Below are 24239 nucleotides of genomic sequence, written 5' to 3'. Positions count from 1 at the left end.
GAACATGCCTAAGTTATTACTGCAGGAAGGCAATCTGTCAAAGCCAGGCTGTTCTGGCATAGCCAATACCACTGGTGAGATCAGAGAGTCAGATTCTGCTTGCAATTACTGCTAAAGGACCTTGGATGCAGGCAGCCTGCTATCAATTATTTCCCTGGCCCTAGACACTTGGAGCTGTCAAAGCCCTACTGTCTTCTGTTTTGTAACAGAGGGCCCTCTGAGACTCTGAGGAAGCCTAGCCTCTCTCCGACAGCAAGGGAAGATAGTTTGTGTCATTAAGTAGTGCTATTATGGATTCACACACACTTCAGAGTGCGTTTTTCTCCTACTTTTCGTGCTCTTTCCAATCTGTAGTATCTCTGCCTGTATCTGTTTCTCTCTCATACCCATTCATCCCATGACGAGGGGATTAAAACTAAAAAGAGAAGACAGACCATGAAGAGAAGCGTTCTAGCTGACAGCTTTGACCTGAGTATTTATGGCGAGGCTCTCAGCTCTGATATTCACCCTGGTTACTTTTATGTGTACTGCATACCAGCTCTCAAAGGGTACGTAGATCCCATAGCTGCACACTTTCATGCTAACTGGTACTCTGGTCAAAGTGTTGAAAATTTCCAACACAGAAAAGTTTAGTTATTTTTTTTAGTTATTTATTTTTTGGTTACATATATTAATGTTTATTCCCATCTGTCTCAGTCTTTAAATTCCCCTAAATTAGAATGATGAGGCAATTTAACAACAGCCTAATGCGCTATAAATGAAATTTAAATATGCTTTATTGTGCCACTTATCCCACTGCATGCTTCCTTGTGGAATAAAGGATAGACAGGGATAGATTAATCATTTTTTTTCCACAGGATGACATTATTTTGGCCCACTCAGCCCTGAGCTGTCCCCCAGGGCGAGCCCTCTGGATCATCCAGGACTGGAGCTTTGACACCAAATGACAGATACACCCCCCTACCTCCCGCCAAGTTCCGGGACCTTATCAGTGAAAATTGCATTCTTATGGTAAGCAAATGTGCTCCAAAGCAATACTGCAGTTGCCAGTTTCAGGAAGCTGTCAGGGAAAGGAGGAAAGGTCGTGTACTGTGTGGGTTTGAGCAAGCTAAATGCAGTATGTACACTGTGTGGGTGTGTGTAAGTGGACAGACATGCACCTAGCATAAGAACCTGGGGTTCAAGGGATGATAGCAAGGTTACTGTCATCTTAGCTTCTCAAGGTCAGCTGCTATCATCAGCAGAAGTATTATCTCCTCACACAGACAGCTAATGTGCTGCAGCTTTATCCTTGAACTGAAAAGCGGTCAAGAGACGGTCAAATACTTTTCATTTGCTTTGCTTTCTATGACTGTGTACGTTTATGTGGGGTTTTTTTGGACAATTTGGAAAAATAAATTGGTTGAATGACCATGGCACCACAATACAAATGAAAAACCAAGCAAGATGCCCAATAGGTTGATCAGCTGGTCAGTAATAAGCCCCCACTTCACCAAAGTCTCCATCCTTTGCCAACTCTCAAGAACAACTTTATGTATTAACTAAGAAGTAAAATGAGCTGAATCACATCTTTCTCCTGTACATTCAGACAAATCTTCAGCCAATTTCATCATCCTCTTAGACTAAGACTCCAAAAAAAAAAAAAGTGCCAGTTCCAACAATCGATGTTGACAAAACTATGAGCGGGGAGCGTCAATCAAACTCGGGCTGCTATTAAAATTATCCAGAAGAATTCCAGCAAACCGGGAACAGGTGAGAGGATTCAATTTCAGCTCACTGATTGATACAAGATATTTGTTTTGGTAGGGAAATTAAACTTTTGCTTAAATCTAACAACGTCCTTTATCTCCCCATTCTTCTGTAGGTTTAGTCATGCATGGAGAAGGTGCTCAGAACTTTCCAAATACACTCACGGAGATTGGGGAGGAACTCACTCTGTCAGAACCTTTTGTGAAGGGTTTACAGCTTAAACCCTCTTGCCCTATTACACCGGCGACCCCTTTTCCCCCCTCCTTCCAATTCAAGAGTTTCTCCAAACATCAAACTTGGGATTACCTTTTGATTTCCTTTTAGGTGAAAAGAGTTCTTAAGTCCACAGCTGTGAGGTCTGACAGACAAAAGCAAGGAGGAGGGACTGCGAAGTCACCATATTTATCATGGCTGGGTTACCTCTCCTGTCAGAACCTTTTTTCTTCCACATGCTAATTAGCAATATCTTTCACACTTCCAAACCTGCATCATGTCCTGTCGCCCCCCCCTACTCCACCCCACTTTCCTTTTCTCTTCCCTCTTCCTCCCCCTCCACTCCTTTCCCCCTGCTTACCCTCAAACAGAACCCCTCTCCCTGGCTCGAGGCTGTCCCTCTCCTGGGGGAAACGAGGTCTGTCAAATCAAGACGAAAGCCTATTAGCATGCTAATCCACAATAAAAGCACGAGATTTGTCACTTCCCCTTAGGTCCAATCAGACATATAACGAGTGTTTATAAAAAAATACAGCCAAATTTAGCCGATTTGCTTTCATGCTAGACCTTGTATGTAAACTAGGGGGTGATCAGAGATACAATAAACCCACTGAAGGGCTGGACTACGTAATACACTGCACGTGTTAGTTAAATGTTTAGGGGGTTCTGAAGTGAATCGGTCTTGCATTTTCGCTTTCAAGTTTTCGTTACAACTACATTCACATTTACAGCTCTACAAAAACCTTGATTAAACAGTTGGCATCAAGATTTGTGGGAAAAAGGAGTCGGACAACATAAATTTAAATACAGTCTGATATGCATGATGTGCAGAACATGCCGTTATCTGGGTAGACATGCTGTAAATCTAAAGACCTCTGCATGACATTAAAATCCAGCTCGTATGAATGCATATATGTCAGCTGCATTATGATTAAAACTGTCGGTTTAAGTGAAAAGATAAATCGTAGACACATTATCTGTCTCACAGTGAGCAATAATTTGACTATTGCATCATTACTCTTTTTGTATGTTCCATCAAAAGCCAGGTCATATTACTCTCTAATGATAAACACTCCACTCATCCCAATTTGTCATCTATTTTCTGAAACACTGACAGAGATGTGACGAGAAATATAACGCAATGTGTCTGGTTGTGGCATTAACTTAAAAAAAAAAAAAACTTCTCCTGTTTCTCAGAGTGCGCCAAGCATGGCCTGCACATTGGGAGATCAGAGAACATGGCCGCTGTGGTTCGCCTGCTACCATCAATCAGATCCCAAATGGCTTCCCTGACACCACCACTACTCATTTTCCAGTGTGCCTTATGAGGCAACCATCTTGAAAAGAGCAGTAGGGAAAAAAATGGTAAAGAGGCAGGGTGCTTTTTGAGAGAAATCACTGCCAAAATTTTCCCTAACAATAGGTTTCCAAACCCATCATCTGGAGAGGTGGGCCTCGGATGGAGTCCAGGTGCACACCAGCAGCGAGTGAGTAAGTTCACTTGTCAATACTGTACGTTTGAAATTTTTTGACACACGCTCACCCCTACCTTACCCCTCCCTCGTTAATGTCATCCTCCCTCTTCACACTCCTCTCCATATCTTTACTCATCTCTCATTTCTTCCCCCTCCTCCCTTCCGTGTGCAGGGGCCAGAGTCAAATTTACAACAACTGTCAAAGTCAGGGATGACAGATAAATTAATCTTCTCTTCATGAGTTTACATCCCAGGCATCTGGGCTGCTGATCTGGCCCCTAACAAGCACAGGGTCTCAGCGAGCTGTCTTTTAAAGCTGATGTTTTCATGGCCAGAGATGAATTACCCTGTCACGAGAATCTATTTATACAGCAGTTAGAGGGTGGGGCTCTGGATGCAGGACAGCGTGATTTCATGGGTTAAGGTCCCCTTGAAGCATCTGTTAAATCTGGTTTTGTCAGACACACATCAGCACCAGGTCCATTCTTGTAGTAGTTTTTGTTATACACTTTTTTCATATAGGCAGACGTTTTTTTGTCTGATATCTACAGTTTCTAGCTGGCTAACCCACTGAATATTCCTCACTACTTAAACTCAGAAGTAAACATCTCTGTGATTGTGGCTCCATTAGTGAAATTACATTACAGTAAAGCGTGAGAGCATAGGGAGCAAATGTAAATTCACATTCATCATCCTAAAGTCAAAGAGGAGCTGGAATACAGGAGACGGAGTTGCCCCTGTGGATCCTGGACCAATTTTCCAATTCAAACAAATCCAGTGGATATAAAATCTTGGGACTCCCACTGGCACTAAATGAGCCCAAACTGACAGACAAGCATATTTTGACGAAACATGCATGGCCTATTTTAGTACTACATTTGAAACTATCAGTACTCAGAATGTGGGGCAGTACAAGAAAAGGTGCCTTTCTTTAAGTATAGAAACATCCAGATTTATCAATAGTCTTTACTGAAAACCTAATAGATTGTATTAGGTTTTCTCCTCAGCCTTAACTTTCGCTTTTGCATTGCATGGATGGATAATGGGACCAAAAAAATTAAAAGAAAAGGTGTAAGACGCTTCATGTATAAGACAGAGAAAGTATCACTGGAGGAGAAATCAGCGACAGAACTACTGCAGAAAAAATAACAAAGACGGCTTCTAAGTTATAAGGAAAGACCTGATTTTTGCTTGCTTTGTTGCCTTTAGTTTATCAATGTAACCTACAGGAGCATTTAGGGGTCGCCACAGCCAATCATCTGCCTCCATCTCACCCTATTCCTAAATCCTCTTCTGTCACACCAATCCTCGTGTCCTCCTTCATGAACCTCCAATCATTAGAAAGAGAAAATTAGTCATTAGGAAATGGCTAAGGGAACCAAGCTGTGGGAAATGGTAATGCATTCTTAGTGTCAACTAACAACTGCCCAACCACAAGCTCAACATTTTCAGTGGAGGTGGCTCTTGAAAATGAGACCTCATGTTAATTAAGGTGAAATAAAAATAAAAATAAAAATCATAAACAGTGTGGAGCCGTGGCATGCGTGACCCTCATTAATCAAAGCAGAATATCTGCTTGTGTGTGTGCTTGTGTTAGTGCATATTCCATTTGAAAGCCTGTGATCACAGAACTAGAGTTACAAATACATAACTCGCTCCAGAAAGTGCTGATGATTTTCCTCTTTCAGCCTCTCTCCCTCACTTTGTCTTTCTCCCTCTCTCTTACTTTCCATTTCTCTGTTTCGCATTCATCTTAAAATGGATTGCTCTGTCACCTGGACTAACACTTTACTGAGAGCAGCCATCAATACTTTTTGTCAAAAACTGCAGGCTGTGCCAGACATGTCATCAATCACCATTTACATAAAACAAAGAGCTTTCCATGACTGCCAGTCAGAGGCAGTGCTGCTCTGACTTTGCCGAAGATAGAACGAGCTGTTTCACAGGTCCAAAGAGACAGTGACTGCACTGCAAGCGCATGTGTGTCAATCTCCAACCGATTACTATTGGTTTGCAAATAGCAACCAATAAATCAATGAACCAGAGCTGTGATCTCCTCCATAGGAATCCAGTCTAAAAAAATAAAAAAGGGGAAAAAAAAGAGTTCTGAATATAAAAAAATAAGAAAATAAAAAAAAGAAGTAACATATTTAGGCCATTACAAAATGTAACAATCAAAGGCAAAGGCTTAAGTATACATGCTGTTCCAAAACTTCATTGCTTCACCACCATCTGTGAAGTCTCAATGTCCACCTGTGTTTGGACAAGTTCATAAGTCAAGAGATATGAACGGCATCCTCTCCCCTCAACCATCCCCAGTAGACAAAAATAAGCCGGCTTTGATATGAAACACACGCCCGCCTAGTTCATACATTTACAGTTTCTGACACAGAGAGGAAAGCAAGATTTCATATCATTTATTTAACTGAAGAAATATGGTAATCATCCTTATAATTGTCCCCCACTCCGATACACATTTTCTAGACAAATACAGTAAGCAGGCCAAAAACCCAGAGATAATCTATTCAGCCAATGTGGTTTGTTATTTTGGAAATAATGTATTGCATAAGCACTAAAAACCGATTCACTAGAAACTAACAAGATTTCTTCCCCTCACCTAAGGTGTAGCAAACGTGCACGCATGCATACCATGTGAATGTGCATGCATAGGTTCACACGCGCACGCCTAAAGAATTCAATTTGGAAACCATCATTGGAGCGCAGAGGAGACCTGGAAAGTCATATTGCTATAATGCTCAGATTATCAATCATCCTGACATTTTATTGGCTTTATCACTGTACATACCATTAAAATGATGTCTGGCCCAGATTGTCAGGGGGCAAACATTAAACAGGCCAGGATTAAAATGCAGATCCCAAACACCTTTCCCTCAGCAGCTGAAATTGCCCAGGACTAGGAAGCTGACTTTGGATGTGCTGTCAGAGGAGACATCACATCAACACAGAGCTGGGCTGACGAGTAGATAGATAGTGTCACACTCAGGAAATGCAGAGGCTTCCCTCTATTTATCACACGCCGTAGTCAGTCAATGCGCTAAAAGAGTGATAACAAATGAGGGGAAGAAACATCTATTAATCTCCCCTTGCACTCCTAATCAGGCATCGTTGGCAAACCCCCTTTGCACGAGAATGGCATGCAGCTAGCCTACCGCTCATGAAGCTCAACACTTGTGCTATTAAAAGTAATTTTGGTGGCTCTGAAGCAGCGAGGAAAGCAAATATCCATATTTCAAAAGATCTTGACAGTTAAAAGGTTGTTAATGGGCATTTAAATGCTAGTGCTGCTGCCAAGCTGGCAATGAGAGCCATAAAGCAAAAGAAATGTCTCCTCTCTCTCAAAACCTTTAATCAAAGCCATGTAGAGCAAACACACAACTCTGCTCTGTGTACAGAAAAAGGAATGTTTTTCCAAAATGTCTTATTTTACTTTCCCCCAGAACTTCGTGTAGACATCAAATGGGAATTGCCATTAGTTTTTTGTCTTTATCAACACGTGGGTGGTTTACCATAAGAGCTCTGTGGTTACAGCAAAACTGATATTTAAAAAAAAGAAAAAAAAGAAAGAAAGGTATCTTTCTGAGAAGCAATTCAGAGAAATGCTTTGCGTTTGTCACAATTTGGGAAGTTATTTTTTAATTTCTGCCAGAGGAACTTTGGCCTGGAAAAAAATCAGCAAAGTTTTAAGATATGTTAATGTGCCCGGAAAATGCAAGGCACTCGGCAGCCTGGATAAAAATGTGGCATTCAAAAAATTTCGACAAACAAGGGATTTTTGCCTCGCCTCCAAATCTGTCTTAGCTGTCTCGCTTTTGGAGGAGTTTTTTGACATGAAGCTCGAATGTCCCTTGCAAACACGTCTGACACCGCGAATAAAAAAGTTGAAATAATAAAGTGAATGAAAACAAATGAGAGACTATGCACTGCTGGTATTTGGATAACTAACTCTCCACAAGCCTACACTACAATCACAGCACAATGGGAGAAGCAGTGAGTGACAGTCACCACATTTACATGGACTTAAGTAACCAGTTTACTGTCAGCTCTCAGTCCCCCATCTTTTTTAATGTAAAAGAAGCAGTTTTAGCTGTAAAACATTACATCCTTCTGTGCAAACAGGATTAATGGAAGCGTTAGAAACCACATTTTAGATTAATAGGCACTAAAGGTCCAAATAAGTAGCCTACAGGATATCTTGTGGTAAAAGAGAGTTACGGCAACTGATATATTTTCAGTTTGTTTGTTGTGATCGTCATATGATACGAAAGTGGCCCAGCTGCTTCTATCACAAGAGATTTTTTTTACTGCCATTTAATAGGCCTACATGGTGTGGTAGTAGCAGAGAAACAGCTGCAAATGTCTCTTACCCATCATCATAGGTCTTATGTTTGTCTAGGAGAAATCTATTCAACGTGAACATGGCCAGGTTGAGTTGATATTCCAACATGTGACAATACTTAAGGTTTTTATATTTTACTGATAAGTATCAGAAAAATGTAAAAGCAGCATGTAAAGTGGATGTACTGTACTGAGTCGCTGTTCAATTCTTTATATTTTGCTAAATGGGAAAGAGATGCAGTGATTTTTTTAAAAACATCTGCAAACATAAATGGTACACAGTACATCAGGTGAAAACAGAGATTGTACAGTTCTAACAAGCCTGTAAGTTAATATTTGGCCTGATTATCTTTATTGTTCTACACAGCCTGAACTCTATTAGGCAGCTTTCTTGTGATTTCGTTAAGTAGTCTTCAGAAATAGCTTTCCAACCGTCTTAAAAGACATTTAACGCTCTTTTTTGGGTATGCCAAGTTTTCAAGTTTGAGAATCACCTTGCGGGTGCAGAAATACTATTTTATTTCTGTAAAACTGTTATCTGACATGTTTTGGAAATTCATCTAAAAAAGGGGGAATGTGGGATGTGTTTGTTTTACAGGCTGCTAATAACAAGGTGCCTAAAGATACAATTTAAAATGGGTTCTTTTTTATATGTAGCCACAACACTGGTTCATCCCTTGGGCTTTTATGCCTGAAATGCTTGGGTGATTCATAGGTCAGTGTTAAATAGTTTAACAAACAAGCAAACAAAAAAAGCATTCCTCTGAAAATGCAGCCAGTATCCAAAGAAAAACTTCAGAAAGACCTTTAGAAAGCTTGGGGAACTAATGCTCTTGACCACATTAAATGAAATACAAGACAGTCTGGCTCCTTGGAAGCAAAATATAAAAAAAATGGGGGATGAATCAAGACATTTGTGTATGGACTGACATAAATAAAAGTAGTAGTGATACATTAAGATCCTTATATTTAGTTTATAAGATTGAATGCTTTATTCCGTTTTAAATAGGAAGAAAATCCAAATGGTCAAACCCAAACGTCTCGTGATAACACACAAGGATTTCTGTGTTCGTCACATCCTTTCAAGTGGCATCTTCACCATAGCCACAGTCCGCTCACAAAGGCTCCACTTCATGAATTCAATCCCAGAGCAAACTATGTTTAGGTCAGATGTCGTAGATGCAGAAAACATTTGCTGAGCAACTTCACTACCGCAAAGAAAGCGCACAGCATATCTGATCACTTTATCTATGTCTAAGATAATTGCAGCATATAGTTTGGATCATGAGGTAGCCTCCCTAATCGACTGCTACACTGTAAACGGAAATAAAAGCCAGCCTGTGTGTGAACTCTACAGATGAACAGACGCAGGTCCTCCTGTACAGGGACTTTGAAGCCTGTCACAAAAGGCACGAGACGGCAGTGTTCCTCTCATTAATCTCCCACTAGAGGAAATGAATAGACTGACTGGGCTCGACATTTTTTTGTTCTCTCATAAAGAGAAACACAAAATAGCTTGGAATGAAGCACCACACATTATGAAAGCTATTATCTTCAGCTGCCAGTCTCCGTGTGTGTGTGTGTGTGTGTGTGTGGGAGAGAGAGAGAGAAAGCTGGTAAGCCAAAACTAATAGGCAGAAAGAGAGGTGGAAAAAAAAAAAGTAGGGGACTGGGTCAGATCATCTCTCTCTCTCTCGCCTCCAATTACTGACAGGCAGTTGAGAATATGAAATGAGACTGAGGAATGAGAAATATTCATATCGTCTCTGAATGGTATTAAACCCTGACAGAGAAAAAGAAAATGAATGGTGGTTTCAATTTTTTACTATGGATCAAATCTGACAAGATATTAAACTGATCTCAAATCACAGACTGTCTGTATCATTGCCAAGACAAAATAGGATGTTCTCATTTTGGGTCATAAGAAAAGATTTATTACTAGAAAGACACAAATTGACATTTTCAAAATGACTACTTCAATCCCTTCCCTTCATCAAATTATCAGGCAAACAGTCAAGGCTGATGTTTACAGCGAGACTCCACTGGCACCAATCCTCAGCCACCAAACCAGTGAAAATAGCAAACACGACATAACTCCAACTACTTGACATGCTCTGCAGTCACTCAGCGCAAACCAAATCCCTTCAAAACCTTGTTGACTGCAGGATACCCAACCACCGCTCACATCTATCATCAGAGTTTTCCAGAAGGCCATTGTAACACAGACATATACTATTGTGTGTTCGTGTTATAGACCCGTCAGCCAAAACATAAAAACCAATGACATCTTATGAGAATTACAAAGCAAAGTCTTCTTCTGGGTTACTTTGGGTCCTAACATTTACATCTGCTATCCAGCTAAACACTGTTGCATACTAGCTAGCGCACCCTACCATTGTAATGGTGCCTCCTAAAAGCAGAGCCACAAATTCTACTGAACTCCCCACGCAGGGAATGCGCTGCAACAAGCCTAATTCCCAAAGGAAAACCAAAGGACCCAAAGGATACGTTGCCAAAGTCCTGTGTTGTGCCAGAACACCCCCAGAGGAACTGCGCCCACGCCCTGACAGGTAAGAGTTACCATATAAGCCCTACAAAATACTAAGGGAGTTGGTGTCGTGTTATTACTTTGTGTACTTACATAAATCTTTTTAATAGTTTTATAGCTTTTAGCAATATTATTATTACTTTAATCAAAAACATCTAGCTCAGGCTGCAAATATGGATTTTGTTTTTTTAAATGTATACTAACTTTTTGACAGCACGAGTTCTCTCCATGCATCTCCAAATCTGCTTTCAGTTAAAATAATTCACCAAAAAACCACACACTTGCATCACTAGCACCCCATGAGAAAGTTGGTCATACAAGCCTTTTTTATCGCTTCCGGATATTCTTTTAAATTCTGGCTACCTCGAGCATCCTCCACTGGCTTTACCACTTCAAAAACACACCTCATGAAAAAATCAGGAGGCCTGTCTGACATGTGTCCCCGTGCCCTGATGGCATGCCTACACCAAAGACCAGCATTGATTTTCTGTAACGTGGGGTCGGATTAGCCCTCTACAGGGATTAGCTGCCTGTGCAAGGCCTCAGGGTTCGCTATAAAACTAATAATTAATTTAAACAGCCAGGCCTATGGAAGGATACACTCAGTACACATTCCCAGAATGAGGGGGTTAGCAGGAGTGGCAGAGTGTGTGGCATTCTCTGGAAGGAACAGCTGTGTGTGTGTGTGTGTGTGTGTCTATATATATATCTATATATCTATAGATATATATATAGATATATGCTGTATGCTGAACTTGGTTCAAACTTCAACCTGACCACCTATTATCCATGTATAAAACTGAAACAGATAATGTGCAGTGTTAGATGTATTTATTTTATTTATTTGACCTGATTTTTAGCCACCATGCAATATTCCACTCTACTTTGCTGCTACCAGACATTTAAAAATATCAAACTGTATCTTTTGTATCATGTATGCTTATATTAAAGTGATATTTCTATATACCTTGTATAGTGTACATTTTTCGCTGTTGTTCAATGGCATTATTGTTATCTTATCTTCAGCAGGTGTTTCTATATGAAAAAAAAACCTAGATGTGCAGGATATGCATATGATATGTTCCCTAGCAAGCTAATACAAAAAAATACACCATAACAAAGAGGTCCTTTGTATTGTCATGTTTTTGCCTTTTATTTGTCACTTTTTGTTTCTTTTTGTTACTGACTAATCTCAATTTAAGAGACCTTTTAATTGTAAACCAAAATGTCCTTTTGCAGCAGGAATCACATGCATTAAAAATAAACTAATCTATCATCTTAAACAAGGAAATAGCTTCAACTTTTATTACTTATTATTACTCTTGAATTAGAAGTGAAAGTTAAAGGAACTATAAAAAAGAAATACTATATTTTTTCATCTTAAATCACTGACACCGTGATCTGAATTTTGATTTCATTTGAATAATTCACATTGCTGCATGCTCTCTAGTCTGACACTGTGGCATAATTTCTTGTGTTTCCTTGCACAAAAAGAGACAATTTATGATCAACCAACCAATCTTCTCTTGAAAGAAACAATGAAAACAGCCATCTTCCTTTTAAATATAAAAACTTAACATTTATAAAGCACCGAGCAGCACGGCAGTTTTGTGCAAAATGCAGAATTTGCAGCCAGAAGCTGCAGTCTGCAGTCTTAACACTAATATTGTCATAAAATATTGACAAAACAATGTCCCATGCACATGTTTAAGATATCCAAAACACCGACCCTACAGCTGCATGAATAAAACTGCCCAAGGAAGGATTTGTGTTTTACTCGAAGCGAAACAAAAACAATGAAAACCATCACAAGTAGAAGCATTTCACTGCAGCTCCCTGTTATCATCCCCCTCCTTCAGCCGAGCTGCCAATAAGGGTTTCCATAGTCAGAAAAGGTAAAGGGATTTCTCCTACTCTTCCACAGACTTTGATCTGACTGACACACAAACGGCCCTCAGATCACAAGTCTATAGACCCTGTTGGGCCTCTCTGCCTGGTCTGCTTGTACATGTGCACTTTGTCCCTGTGAGGATTCCTTACCCTCCTCCCATTTCCCTTCGTCTCTCCTTTATACCTTCTTCCTCCTCCTCTGCCTCCTTCTTCTCCTACTCATCCTCTGCTGTTTGGTGTTTTGAAACATCTGAGTACAGACATGTTCTGAGCTTTAGAGGACCCAGGGGTCCGGGATCCAGACAGAGGGAGAAAATAAAGAAACTCTACAGTGCCCCCAGTACAAAAGCTATCTCCCCATTACCAGTGGGGATAAACTCTTAAACATCACCAAACGTCTGGACAGACAGAGGAGATCAGAAGACTGTTTGGTCTGTTGTTCACATAATCATACTGTCAGCTAATAGTGCAGTCAGCAGCTTGCAGTGGAACCAGTGTGATGGGAGTCATTGCATTTATCCTAATGGATAAACAATGTTTTAAGAGGGAAAACAGAGAATAAGGATACTGTACTACGCAGCCTGCTGGCCCCAAAATGTAAGGGTTTCTCCTTGTAGTTTTCCAGCACAGACATGTCAGCAGCATGGACATGAAACATGCCGTCACTGTTTCTTATCTCAATATATCCCTGGGTGGAAAAGTGAGGCAACAGCTTACTGATGTCTTGCAGCCTGCCTGACCATTAAAACATATTTCCATGCTGATGGATGTCAGATGTAACCTTAAAAGAACCATAGCTTTCCCTTGATTTCTGAACCCAGTCCCAGCTACAGTTTTCTAAACTTATTCTTCATGCTTCACAAATGGAACGAGCACAAAGAGGAAGGGGAGAACAAGAGCGCAGCCGAGCGAGAGCGCAGGGACCGTTATCTCGGAAAAATCTTCCTGTCTGACCAAGTTCTTGGGATGGCAGCTTGGAAGGACAGTCGGTGGGTTTTATAAGTGAAAGCTGTGAAAGATGCGAGTAAGTTTATCTAAAATGGATACAGGAAATGAGATACAGCTGTGCTGAGAATGTGACACAGCTGTCCACGGCCAGGGACGGTTTAAGCGTTTTGCGGGAGTGCAGGAAAAGGTCTCACCCGCAAAGGCGGTTCTGCAACTGCAGAACAAGCAAATAAGACATAGTTTATCACACCAGGAGTGGTGAACTGCGATTAAACTGGACTCAAATTATAGGGGTTATAAGATTAATCCCTCGTCTTCGCCAATATGCAAGATCAGACTGTTAGTAATCGCGAGGCCTTTGAGAGCTGCCATCTCCGCCAACAGCCTCCAACTGCATTTTATGGTCACAGGATTTATTCATCTACTGACAACATTTATCACGCAGCCCTCTTAAAAAATCATCCCCTAAAATTCAAATCACGGCAAAAACTGCCATCATCCTCTAAAATCTTGGCATGGATACAGCCATGTATCTGTCTTCACTTTTCACCCCTGGGCCTTCTAGGAAAGACTGTGGGAGATTGAAAGCCATGAAGCGACCAAAACTGCCTAGGCCATACCAAAGGAAGCTCCTTTGTTCATCATCCAAAACAGGCTCCAAACCGTTTTTCCCCCCCTTACTTTTTCTCTTTTTCACATCTGGGATTCAGCCAAGGGAAGTAGAAGTATGGCTCTCCCTGCTCTGCTTTAATATGTTCCATGCCTTCCAGTTGCTTACATCATCAATCTGGGAGATAGCTAAATGTGATGGGATGAACATAAACAGTGCCTGAGTTATGTCTTTAAAGAGACACAGGTCATGTCTCAAGTAGTGTGATTTTCCATTTTTTAGAAGGAAGCAAAGCACACATGGAGAGATCCTAACTGTTGGAGGCTATCCTAAATGACTTGTACATGTGTTATGTACTATAAAACATATGTCACGGAGGGAGAAGACCCGAGAAAAGGAATCAGCTTTACATTATCAAAATTCCCCCGTATCATCAACTTCAAGCAGCGAACTTGTTATTGACAGCCAAATGCCAGTCCTAATCATCTTCCTTTTAATGCTCGCTTAAAAATGCACACCCTCATGTCAAAACCTGAGTACGCATTAACTCTCCCCAAACGGTCTACTTACTAAACATGTCACTAATGAATTATACATCTGACTTTTTCCCTCTCTCATATTTACATGGTGTTTCGGCAGAATTTGTGTAGCAGTTGTAAAGTATTTAATAAGTGTTTAAATATGTAGGAGTCAAGATCTTAGCCAGTGCATGCACTTTACAGCGGATGTTTACACAATATCAAAAGACTCTGCTATGCCTATCAAAATGACTAAGACATATGGGTAGTTTGTTTTTCAAGTAGAAAAGGGAGCATGTCCACTTGGGCCCCATCAGTTTAAATCATAAAGATCCATCACTTTGCACTCTGCTAAAACACTAAGGAAACATATTGTGGATTTTAAGACCCTTTTTATTCAGCCAGACTGTGTACTAAAACTAATTGGATTTCTGTCAATGGAAAAAATATATCCCTGGGATAGCTTTGAACTCAATAGCTTTGACCATCCAACTGCGCATGAGGGAGTGGGACCTTGCCACATGCCAAGCACCAGGGAGGAAAATTAAATCAGTGGTCAACATAAAATATTAAAATAGCATGGTATCGAATTTTTTGAAAAATGATGTCAGGGTGGCTCATTATAGCCAGCAAGGCAGTGAATTAAGCTATATTTAGTGGGTGATAATTGAAATCATAGCTGTAGTCATTACCACTGACAGGTTTCTAAATAATACCCAATAAATCCCATCTTTTTAGTAAGTTCCCCGTGACAGCTGGCAGTGCTGAAAAATATAAAGTAAAGAAACAGAATATCTTTTCCTTTCTTTCCTCTCACCCTCCCTCCCTCCCTGCCCCCAACCCCAAGACTTCTCTCCCTCTCTCTCCTTCCCTCTTAGAGCCAATAAAATGTCAGCTTTTATACTCCTCCTCCAAAGTGTTGGCTAGATGTCAGCAGGCCCTTCTAAAGCCCTGCCACTGCAAGCTGAAGGCCTGTAAATCTCTGTGTCAGTGGCACGCCATCCGTCTTGGGATATACAATAAAAAATGTGACGCAGTCATAAAAGGAATGGCATCACTGCCCAGTATATATAATGTGAACAAAAGGAACATAAAGATGTTCCCTTCAATTCAGAATCCTTAAGCACAAGATGGTTTTAGATAGAAGGAATGCACTGAAAGGCTGACGGCAGCTCCTGACACTGATGGTTCTGTCTGTCTTTTGTTGTGTTTTAACAATGAGATAAAGATTTACTGTATACTATATATCCTGTACCCAGGATAAGGGAACTGTCCAGCTGCAAGCTGATTGACTAGCTACTCAGCTGTGTTACACCAGAGCCACTGCAGCCCAGATCTTTTCTAGGCACTACCCGGCTGAGCTGTAAGTGATAACAAATGTCTGGATCAGTCAGATCAGACATTAAATGGTCTTTATCCTGCCAGCTCCCTAGTACAAAGTTTGTGCAATGTCAGTTGGAGCACATGTGATAATTGTCTGCAGAATTCACACTAAATAGCCGGGTGATATGCATCCTGTCGTCTGCACGCTCCTCCTGGGAGCCACCACACACCTAAATCAATCGGAGTACCTTCTGTAGCAGGAACGCTACAACTTTGTTGTGTACTACAGCAGAAGAAGGACCAATACGGCCAGGAGCTAAGCCAGATTCTCCCGAACGCCTCAAGTGTGCACTGAGGGTGCAACGTGAGCAGAGCTGCATTTCCCTGTCGACACAGGAGGTGCAGCACTGAACTGCAGTTTGAAACCAACTTTGTTTTGCAGTACTCAAAGCTAGATAAAAAAAAAATTAGACACAAACTCGTCCTAAGAGGATGTGTTTTTTTTTCTTTTTTGTTTTGTTTTTGGAGGAAGGGGGATTTCTAATAGAACTAGGAGGTTTGCCAGTGGTTTATCTCCATGGTAATGCTCACAACTTCCTCAAAAAATGGATGGCACCAAAACAAACCACAACAACTTTTCAAAAGCCAGCAGGAAGGATGACCTTTTATAAGGACTCCACAAAATATGAGAGAAGTACGTCACTCAAAGAATCCTGACATTTCAAGACATTTAAAAAAACAAAAAAAACAAATATGAAAAAGTGAGTTGTCCCACGATTGTCTCCAAAGAGCCAATCAGCAGTGCACAGTTGAGATTTGTGACAGTTATGAGTTTGTTGCAAGAAGTATATCTACTCTCTTTCAAAGTAAAGATGAAAGTCAGTGTAACTTAGCATTTTTCTTGACTTAAGTGTATCCAAAGTTTGAATTAGTATGGCATTTGTTCAGCGGTGTGTTGGTTTGAGCCAGGGACGATGATCATGTCACCACTGTGGATTGAGCCATTAGCGAAACCATAACGTTGTGTAATTTTCCTCATGCAAAGCATAACTTGTAGAGATAAAAGTTCTTTAAACCTTAATCATTTCAAATCTATCCAAAGGCATTATAATTAAGACCGTCCAAAATATAACCTCATGTAAAGGACTTAAGCGATCACGTACCAAACATATGACTTTGATAAAACTAATTGCCCATGACTTTGTGTGCATTTCTCTACCCTGGCTTTCTGTTGGCATCATTTTGACTGTCCGTTAACAGAGAGAAAAGTGTTTGCAGCAATCACAACCTCAAATTGGTGAGATGGAGGAAAAAGACAAGCTATGTCATCCGGCGACTTTCCCAGGAGTAGTACATCATTTAAAAAAAATTCTAGTTTAAATTAGTACCAAAGAAGGATACGAAATATCAATGTCCTTCATATGAATAAGTTATTTCCTGCCAGACCGTGTCCCTTTCATCTATCCGGTTTAAATCTCTTTGCGCTGGGAGAGCTCTGCGTACTTTGTAATTTATGAGACATAGATCAGGTTATCCTAGAATATCGGCCTAAACAGGCCTGATGGATCAGATATGGAATATATTTCCTCAGCAGAACAGAGTACGCCACCACTATTACCAGGCACACACACACGCTGCTCCCAGTTAAGTGATTTGAGGACTTCATACTGCCAATGTTTCATATTCTCTCCTCCTAACTGACACTTTATCTGCATACCAGCATCTCTGCAGATTGAACACTTAGGCAAGACAATGACAGGCTCTCTTCCTGTTGTCACTTCTCATTCTGGGCCCAGTCTAATGCCTCTTACTGGGCTTCTGCCAATAACAGACCCCCTCATCCCTCCTCCCCAGACCATCAAACAACCAGAGTCTACCTATCGTGGATAGAAAAGGAACACTTGATGTCTGTGACACTCATTTGTCAATTAGCAGGCCCCTTCCAGTGTTGACATACAGCAACTTGAAAGACAGAGCGGTCCCTGTGATGAATTAAAAGAGACAGATGAGTGAGGCTTGAGCAGCGGAGTAATACTATAATGTTTCTTAGATATGAATATAAAACGACACAGTTGACAGGCCATACAAGGTTTTATTTCATTTCTCAGTGTACCAGGCCTCCCTACTTTGTCTTCTTTGTTCTCTTTTCATCAGACTACTTACATCTCATTTTGACAGCCATGCGACATTTAGAGCACTTTCGTTTTAAAATGCAAGTTAGCATACTTGATTTGTCATTAAAATGCAAAACGCCTGCCATCACCAACATGGCCTGGGTGAGCACATACCCCCACAGACAGAGGCACACACATCGCATACATACACACACACACACACATACAGTAGATGTGTGTGTCTAAGTCCAATATGGTCTCCCCATTCTTGAGAGCAGGCTGAACTTCAACTTTGGTGGATTTTATGTAGCAGATCGACTCCTGACATTAGACTTTTAAGTATACCAGAGAGTAATGTCAGTGTTTCAGATCATAGAGTTGGTCACAAGGGATATGAGCCCATGTAGGTTAACGACTGAATTAAAGATCTTTGTGGTAAGAAAATTTAGAGGTGGAGTGCTTGACTTTTACCTGTAAATTAACGTCCTTGACATTCAATGCCTCGCCTAATAAGTTCAAAAGACGCTGACTAACGCTTTCAGCAACAGGTTACATTCCTACATTGTTGCACAGATAGCAATCATTAAGTTAGTGGCTAGGGGCTAGGGCTAATAATAATATAACATTAATGTGGGAACTAACATTATCACTTATCACTTCATACTACAAGAAATTATTAAATTTTACAAGCTGGAGTGCATTACAGGATCTTCTCTCACCTAAACAACTGAAAAGTTTCTGTGCGCCCACCTGTATCCGGCATATTTTACTTTACCAAACAAAAGCAGATTTATATAACAAATCTTTTAAAGTATTTGGATAAATTTACCAAATAAGAGGACATCAATCTTTTTTTCTTTTTCACTTGTCTCCATAATTTTCTTTGGAACAACTTTGATCTTTTGCTCATACCGAGGCTCACGCAAAGGATGCTTGCCTGTGGCTGGCTCGGAGCTCTGGATAGCTTTATCTACTTTGTTTTTGTTAGCTTCTTTAAAATGTTCAGCTAGGCAAAGTTGAGTGAAGGGTCTAATTAGGTTAGTTTTTACAATCTTTTTTGTACCTCACCCACAGTTTACTTTGGCGAACTTTGTGTCTTCACTCACAGTGAGGTGTTTCCAAGCTTACAATACTTAACTGGTCTGTGCCACCGTGCATGCATGAAACGGACCGGCTCATAATAGGACATATTGGAGGCTGAGTACCTGATCCAGGCTTAGAACACTGAAAATGGACCAATTCAGTCAGTCAGTATATCTCTATACTTTGGTTTAAAATATATATATATATAACTAAATTGATAAAATAGGCTTACTGGAAAAAGTAGAGGTTTAAGATTTCACAACTGGCTGTTGATACCCAACTGGGATTTGTTTATCAGGATGGTTTGTCTGATTTCGGAAGACAAGTATCCCTGTTGTAATAGTGTTAGGATTCTTCCTGAGACTCAGAGACACATGTCCTCTTCAATCCTCGTGTGTCCAGGGTGATAACACTGCATGTAACAGTCACAGCAGGGAAATCGTGTCAACATAGCACATGCTCCTTCACAGCACTGTATACACAACTGACCTGGAACAAAGTGGACAACACAATACCAACCAAGCCCTTCCTGGGACAGAAATCTCACTGTGAGCCACAGTTCTCAACACATTGATGAGACAGGCTGACACTACAGCACACAGAGGGAGAGGTGTAGGTGTGACAGCCCACTACCATAATTTCATCCTGCCATTACCTGCCCAGCCACTCACAGTTATGCTCACAGAGACAGATGCGCAAACACTGCACGCAAGCAAACATCCACAAGCACACATACAAAATAACAAACATATGCGCTACACGCACACAAAACCACACAGGACTCAGTTAAAGCCAATGCCAGTACCTTGCTTCTCGTTGTGACTCATTGTCAGGTTGCTGGATGAGTGTTGTCAATTGAGCTGACAGAAATAAGCACATTAGCTACAACAAACTCTGGCAATGTCTCCCTCTAGATTTGAGTCAAGCAGCATGAAGAAGTGCACGATGCTGAAGGTAGTCCACTGAGTTTAACCAACATGTGCATTTGTTTACACCTGGTTTGCTTGAGCTGACATTGAAACAAGGTCACGGTGTCAATATTCACAAATGTCTCTGATGTATAAGAGCAGCAGAATTTTGAATGTTATCATTATGAGATAAATAACAGTGTTTACCTATCTGGTATGCAGATTTCCTAGATTATAAAGGTGAAAGTGTGCTTAGAAACTTTTACCAATAATATTGGCTATAACCTTATCAAATTATTCAATACATTGTACAGCAGCACAAAATATGCTGCGTCAGTGGTTTATTGGTTCTTGTATATCAAAACTAATGGGGAATGGGAAAGGAACAGTGGGTGCTACAACTTTGTCACATGTTGACGTGTTTATCCAGTTTCTAATGTGGTCATGTGTGTTTATGGTGATACCAGAAGGAACTAATACTAGCATGTTGGCAATACATACTTTCATCTTTTAATGTTCTGTCATATTAATGTTTCGTAATGTTGTTGGAATCAGCTTTAACACACTGTACAAACACTCATTTTCACAACAAGCACAAGAATGAACCAGAACCCAGAAATTGAGGAAAATAAAGCAGCTTTGAAAATAAAATCTAGCCAAATCTAAAGCTAAATCATTAGAATTAAGCATGGTATAACATCACTTTTTCCACTACCAAACCATCAATCAATATTGCACAGACATGAGCCCTAAATGGTTCAAGTATTGCTTAGCTTACTTCTGCACCACTTCTCTGTGCATACCACCCTTTGAAGTTTAGTAATGATATCTGACATCTGAGATTAGCTGAACTGAAAACCGATAATAAATTAGTCATTTCTGAGTCATAAATATTTCATTCTAAACATGAAGCTCTTAATGTGACAGCTTCAAGGGCAACTCACATAATGCCCGTCTTGATATCACCAAAACCCACAGACATAAGAGTTGTTCAAGGCTCATGTCATAATGCTCCCTGTGAGAGATTACGTGCTTTCACTTCCTCTGAGGTAACGCCTAAAAACAATTGGTGTCAAACAAGTGTATTCAGTACAATGCTTATTCATGTGACAAGGTGTAATACTATATAGGACTTTTGCTAATTGTACTGGTTTAGAAACCTCACGTATGGTCATCTAATCAAAAAAATATTTATTGTAAGCAAAAAGGACACATGGTATCATCCTGCCTACTGTTAGCTATTTGAAAACGTAAATGTTTCAAATTATCTGACTATATTTGAATGAAGAGCATGATAGGATACTGCTGGTCAAGGTAATGAGAACGCAGCTACAAATATTTGTTTTCCCAGTTGCAGATGTTTGGACAAAACAAACAAAAGAAAAATGTGTGACAGGTGAAGGGGAACATACGATGAAATTGTACTCGACAATAAGTTAAAAAGTACAAGTGAAAATATAACAGGGCAGCAGAACGCAGTCTATTTTGGGGCCAGATTGGGATACAATTCTAAAATGTATTTACAATTTTTCTGTTCTGCTTATTTTCTACCAAACGCTACTAACCTAAGCAAGTAATTTGATTTTTCTGTATATCAGGCTTAGCCAAGGACCTAAAGATCTCTGTTTGCCCACCGTAGCAGATTTACAAGGACTGTGACTTACTCAACACCCTGTGTAAAGGTGAGCTCTGCACTGTGTGTGTAAATTCTGTGATAACAGATCATGGGCTTCCAAGAAACTCATGTTGGCCCATTCAGATATTCCTGAACCTTAAAAAAGATTTTTCAATTGAGGGGTTTTGCACTATAGCGCAATATAAATCCATTTAAACTCCAAATACCCACTACAGACAACTGCCTCGAGACAACAATTTCTAACCAGAAAAGGGCCCAACTGAGATGGCTTCATGGCCTGACAGTCATGAAAGGGCTTCAGAAACAAAAGCACCTTATAACCATCATCTCTTTTCTTTTACTTGCCACATCAACTATGCTAGTCCTGCTGTTGAAATGGCAGCCCCCTCTGAAGCGGCTGCCATGAGGTGCTCCTTCATGTCCTGACAGAGGAATCTTTTCTTCTATTTGCCCCTGAATTAGCATGTCACATTTATCGATGATGCCTTTTATCCCGCCCCAGCGTGGCACCAGCCCAGTTCTAACACTCATTCAGCTTTTTGATCTTCTGATGACACCGTGACCACCTGTAAACCCAGGGTACACATTCAGTTGCACCTGATGTGATGACGCATGTCTCCCAGTAGCAGGCAGAGGAAGATGTAGGGTGTGCAGCTGATTACATGTTGTACGCTTTGCTAATCTTACCTGAGCTGATTAAAACTCAGATCCAGCCTTCGTGCAAACTGGCCATAGGTCTCTCCAAGGAACTCTGGAATTTCCTTACAGTCGTGCCCAATGTATGAAATCTTTGAAAATTAAAAGAGAGAGATATATAAAGACTGCATCTCTGACAGGGGGAACAGACACATTTTTCATGATATCCCAACAACAACTTTTTAATTAAATCTGAATAACATACACAGCCTTATACTGCAACACTTGGCGAAACAGCTGGATAGGATGCCTCACTGTAAAGCCGGATGGTTTCTAAACTACACCTGTCTTTCTGTTAATGCTTAGGGATAGCTAATCTTTTCCTCTGTGTGCTTTTCACTTCTGCCACTGTGAACTCACATTTCAACATACCGCCTTGCACTGGGTACACTTTATTACATTACTTATTACAGTGTTTATTTTTGTCAGTGAAGCTGTAAAAGAAGTGAAAGTCACATCTGTAACGCTAGCTTCAGCGTGTCACATGACTCCAGTGAAGTCGAGGAAATAAACACAGCAGCATAACTTCAGCGCTAGTAAATTATTTAGAGTGGGGCTTATATAAAAAAGTGCCATATTACACACGCAGGGGACAAAGTCTGAGAGAAACACTCTCCTAAGCAAACTTACCTGAGTCCCATTCAATGCGACCAGCGACTCGTTGTTTGCCATATCTTTCTCGCCCACTGTTTTTAGATCAACTATCCGAGTCACTCCACTTAAAAAAAAAAAAAAACCGCTTACGAAAGAAAGACGTTACGTTTTGGTTTACGTTAAGCGCTGGTGTTTGTGGGTGAAGACCGAGTGCTTTGGAGAACTAGTGGCGATTTCAAATTGACTTTACTGTTTCCGCGTGCCGTTTCAATCAGCTGACCTGCTGTTATACGGAAGCACGCGGTCGCTGTTGCTGATCAAATCTGAGTGCTGCTGACTGTTTTCCTAACGACAACATTAGATTCAGACTGGATGTGTGCACGCCTTTCGGCTAAAATACTGAAACATTGTGGAAAAAGAAGTCCAGGTAGGTAGAACACCTGTTCTCAGTAAACCATACGGAGGAGAGGGGGGCGTGAAGAGGCATACTGGTAATAAAACATAAATATACACAAAAATAGAGATTAGATCAAACCTGAAGTAAAATCATTTTAATTGCCCATGTTAGTCTGAGAAGCTGCCTCTATTTTAACCAGAGCGTTATGGCGGTTCTTTACTGGGGGGGGGGGGGGGGGGGGTTTACATCAAGTGTGTAAGTATTTTGGATGTAAAGCTATAACATAGCAATCAACAATCAAGAACCTCATTTTGAGTCAGTTTTCCAAATGGCACTAGCTATGGTAAGTCTTGATAACATCTACTTCCCCTTTGACCACACAATTGGGCACAGTGCTGCCCCCATCGCCCTTGACAAGTTTCTTATTTAAAGGGTAAGTTCACTCAACTTTTTTTTTTTTTTTTTGCATAAATGATGCTATAATTATTTCTGAGTTCAGTGTTTCTCATACCTTGGCTTTTAAAAATATATATTAATAGATTCTAAATCAATTGTTATGTGACTGAAGTTCAGACGTTTAGGTTTAATTCAGAGTGTTTATTTAAAAAATAGGGTTTATAACCATTTTTTTTACCATACACCCCATTTACAGAGGCTCAAAAGTAGTTAGACAAACTTATATAATTTCAAGCATGAGGCTTGTTTTTTAATACTTGGATGAACAGCAATGACTGGATAAAGTCTAGAACCCATTGGGATCTCTAAATCCTGTGTTTCCTCCCTTATGATGTTCTATCTGCCTACCGTTGCTGCTTGTTTGTGAGTCGTTCTGCATTCAGTTTTATTTTCAATAAATGAAAAAGCATGGACTGCTGGGTTGAGATCAGGTGACTAACTTCACCATAGAAGAATATCCAATTTCTTTGAATGCTTTGAGGCATTATCTATTTGCACTGTGAAGCACTGTCTGGTCAGTTTTGGAGCATTTGACTCAGTCTGAGCAGAGAGTGTAGTACCCTGTACACTTCATACAATTCATCCTGCTATATCTATGAGCAGTCACTGGTGACCTGGTTTCACTAGCAGCCATATGTATCCATCCCATAACATTAGCTACATCCATGTTTGACAGATGATATAGTATGCTTCTGAGCTTTAAGACCTTTTTCTCCTACTACATA

At 40.4% G+C, this 24239-nt stretch overlaps 1 protein-coding gene across 1 annotated transcript in view; it reads right to left on the bottom strand.

Annotated features, from left to right (window-relative positions):
* lrmda (leucine rich melanocyte differentiation associated) overlaps positions 1–22888 on the bottom strand; it is a 203676-nt gene extending 180788 nt beyond the window's left edge. The window contains exons 1-2 of the mRNA XM_063491721.1: positions 22698–22888; positions 22059–22159 (exon numbers count right to left, since the gene is read on the bottom strand). Coding sequence (XP_063347791.1) covers positions 22059–22159; positions 22698–22739 — 143 coding nt within the window. The 5' untranslated portion in view covers positions 22740–22888. The remainder of the gene's footprint in view (positions 1–22058; positions 22160–22697) is intronic.
* Positions 22889–24239: the final 1351 nt, after the last annotated feature.

Source organism: Pelmatolapia mariae, linkage group LG13 (assembly GCF_036321145.2).
Source record: "Pelmatolapia mariae isolate MD_Pm_ZW linkage group LG13, Pm_UMD_F_2, whole genome shotgun sequence".
Classification (NCBI taxonomy): domain Eukaryota; kingdom Metazoa; phylum Chordata; class Actinopteri; order Cichliformes; family Cichlidae; genus Pelmatolapia; species Pelmatolapia mariae.
This window is presented reverse-complemented; position numbering and strand designations above follow the sequence as displayed.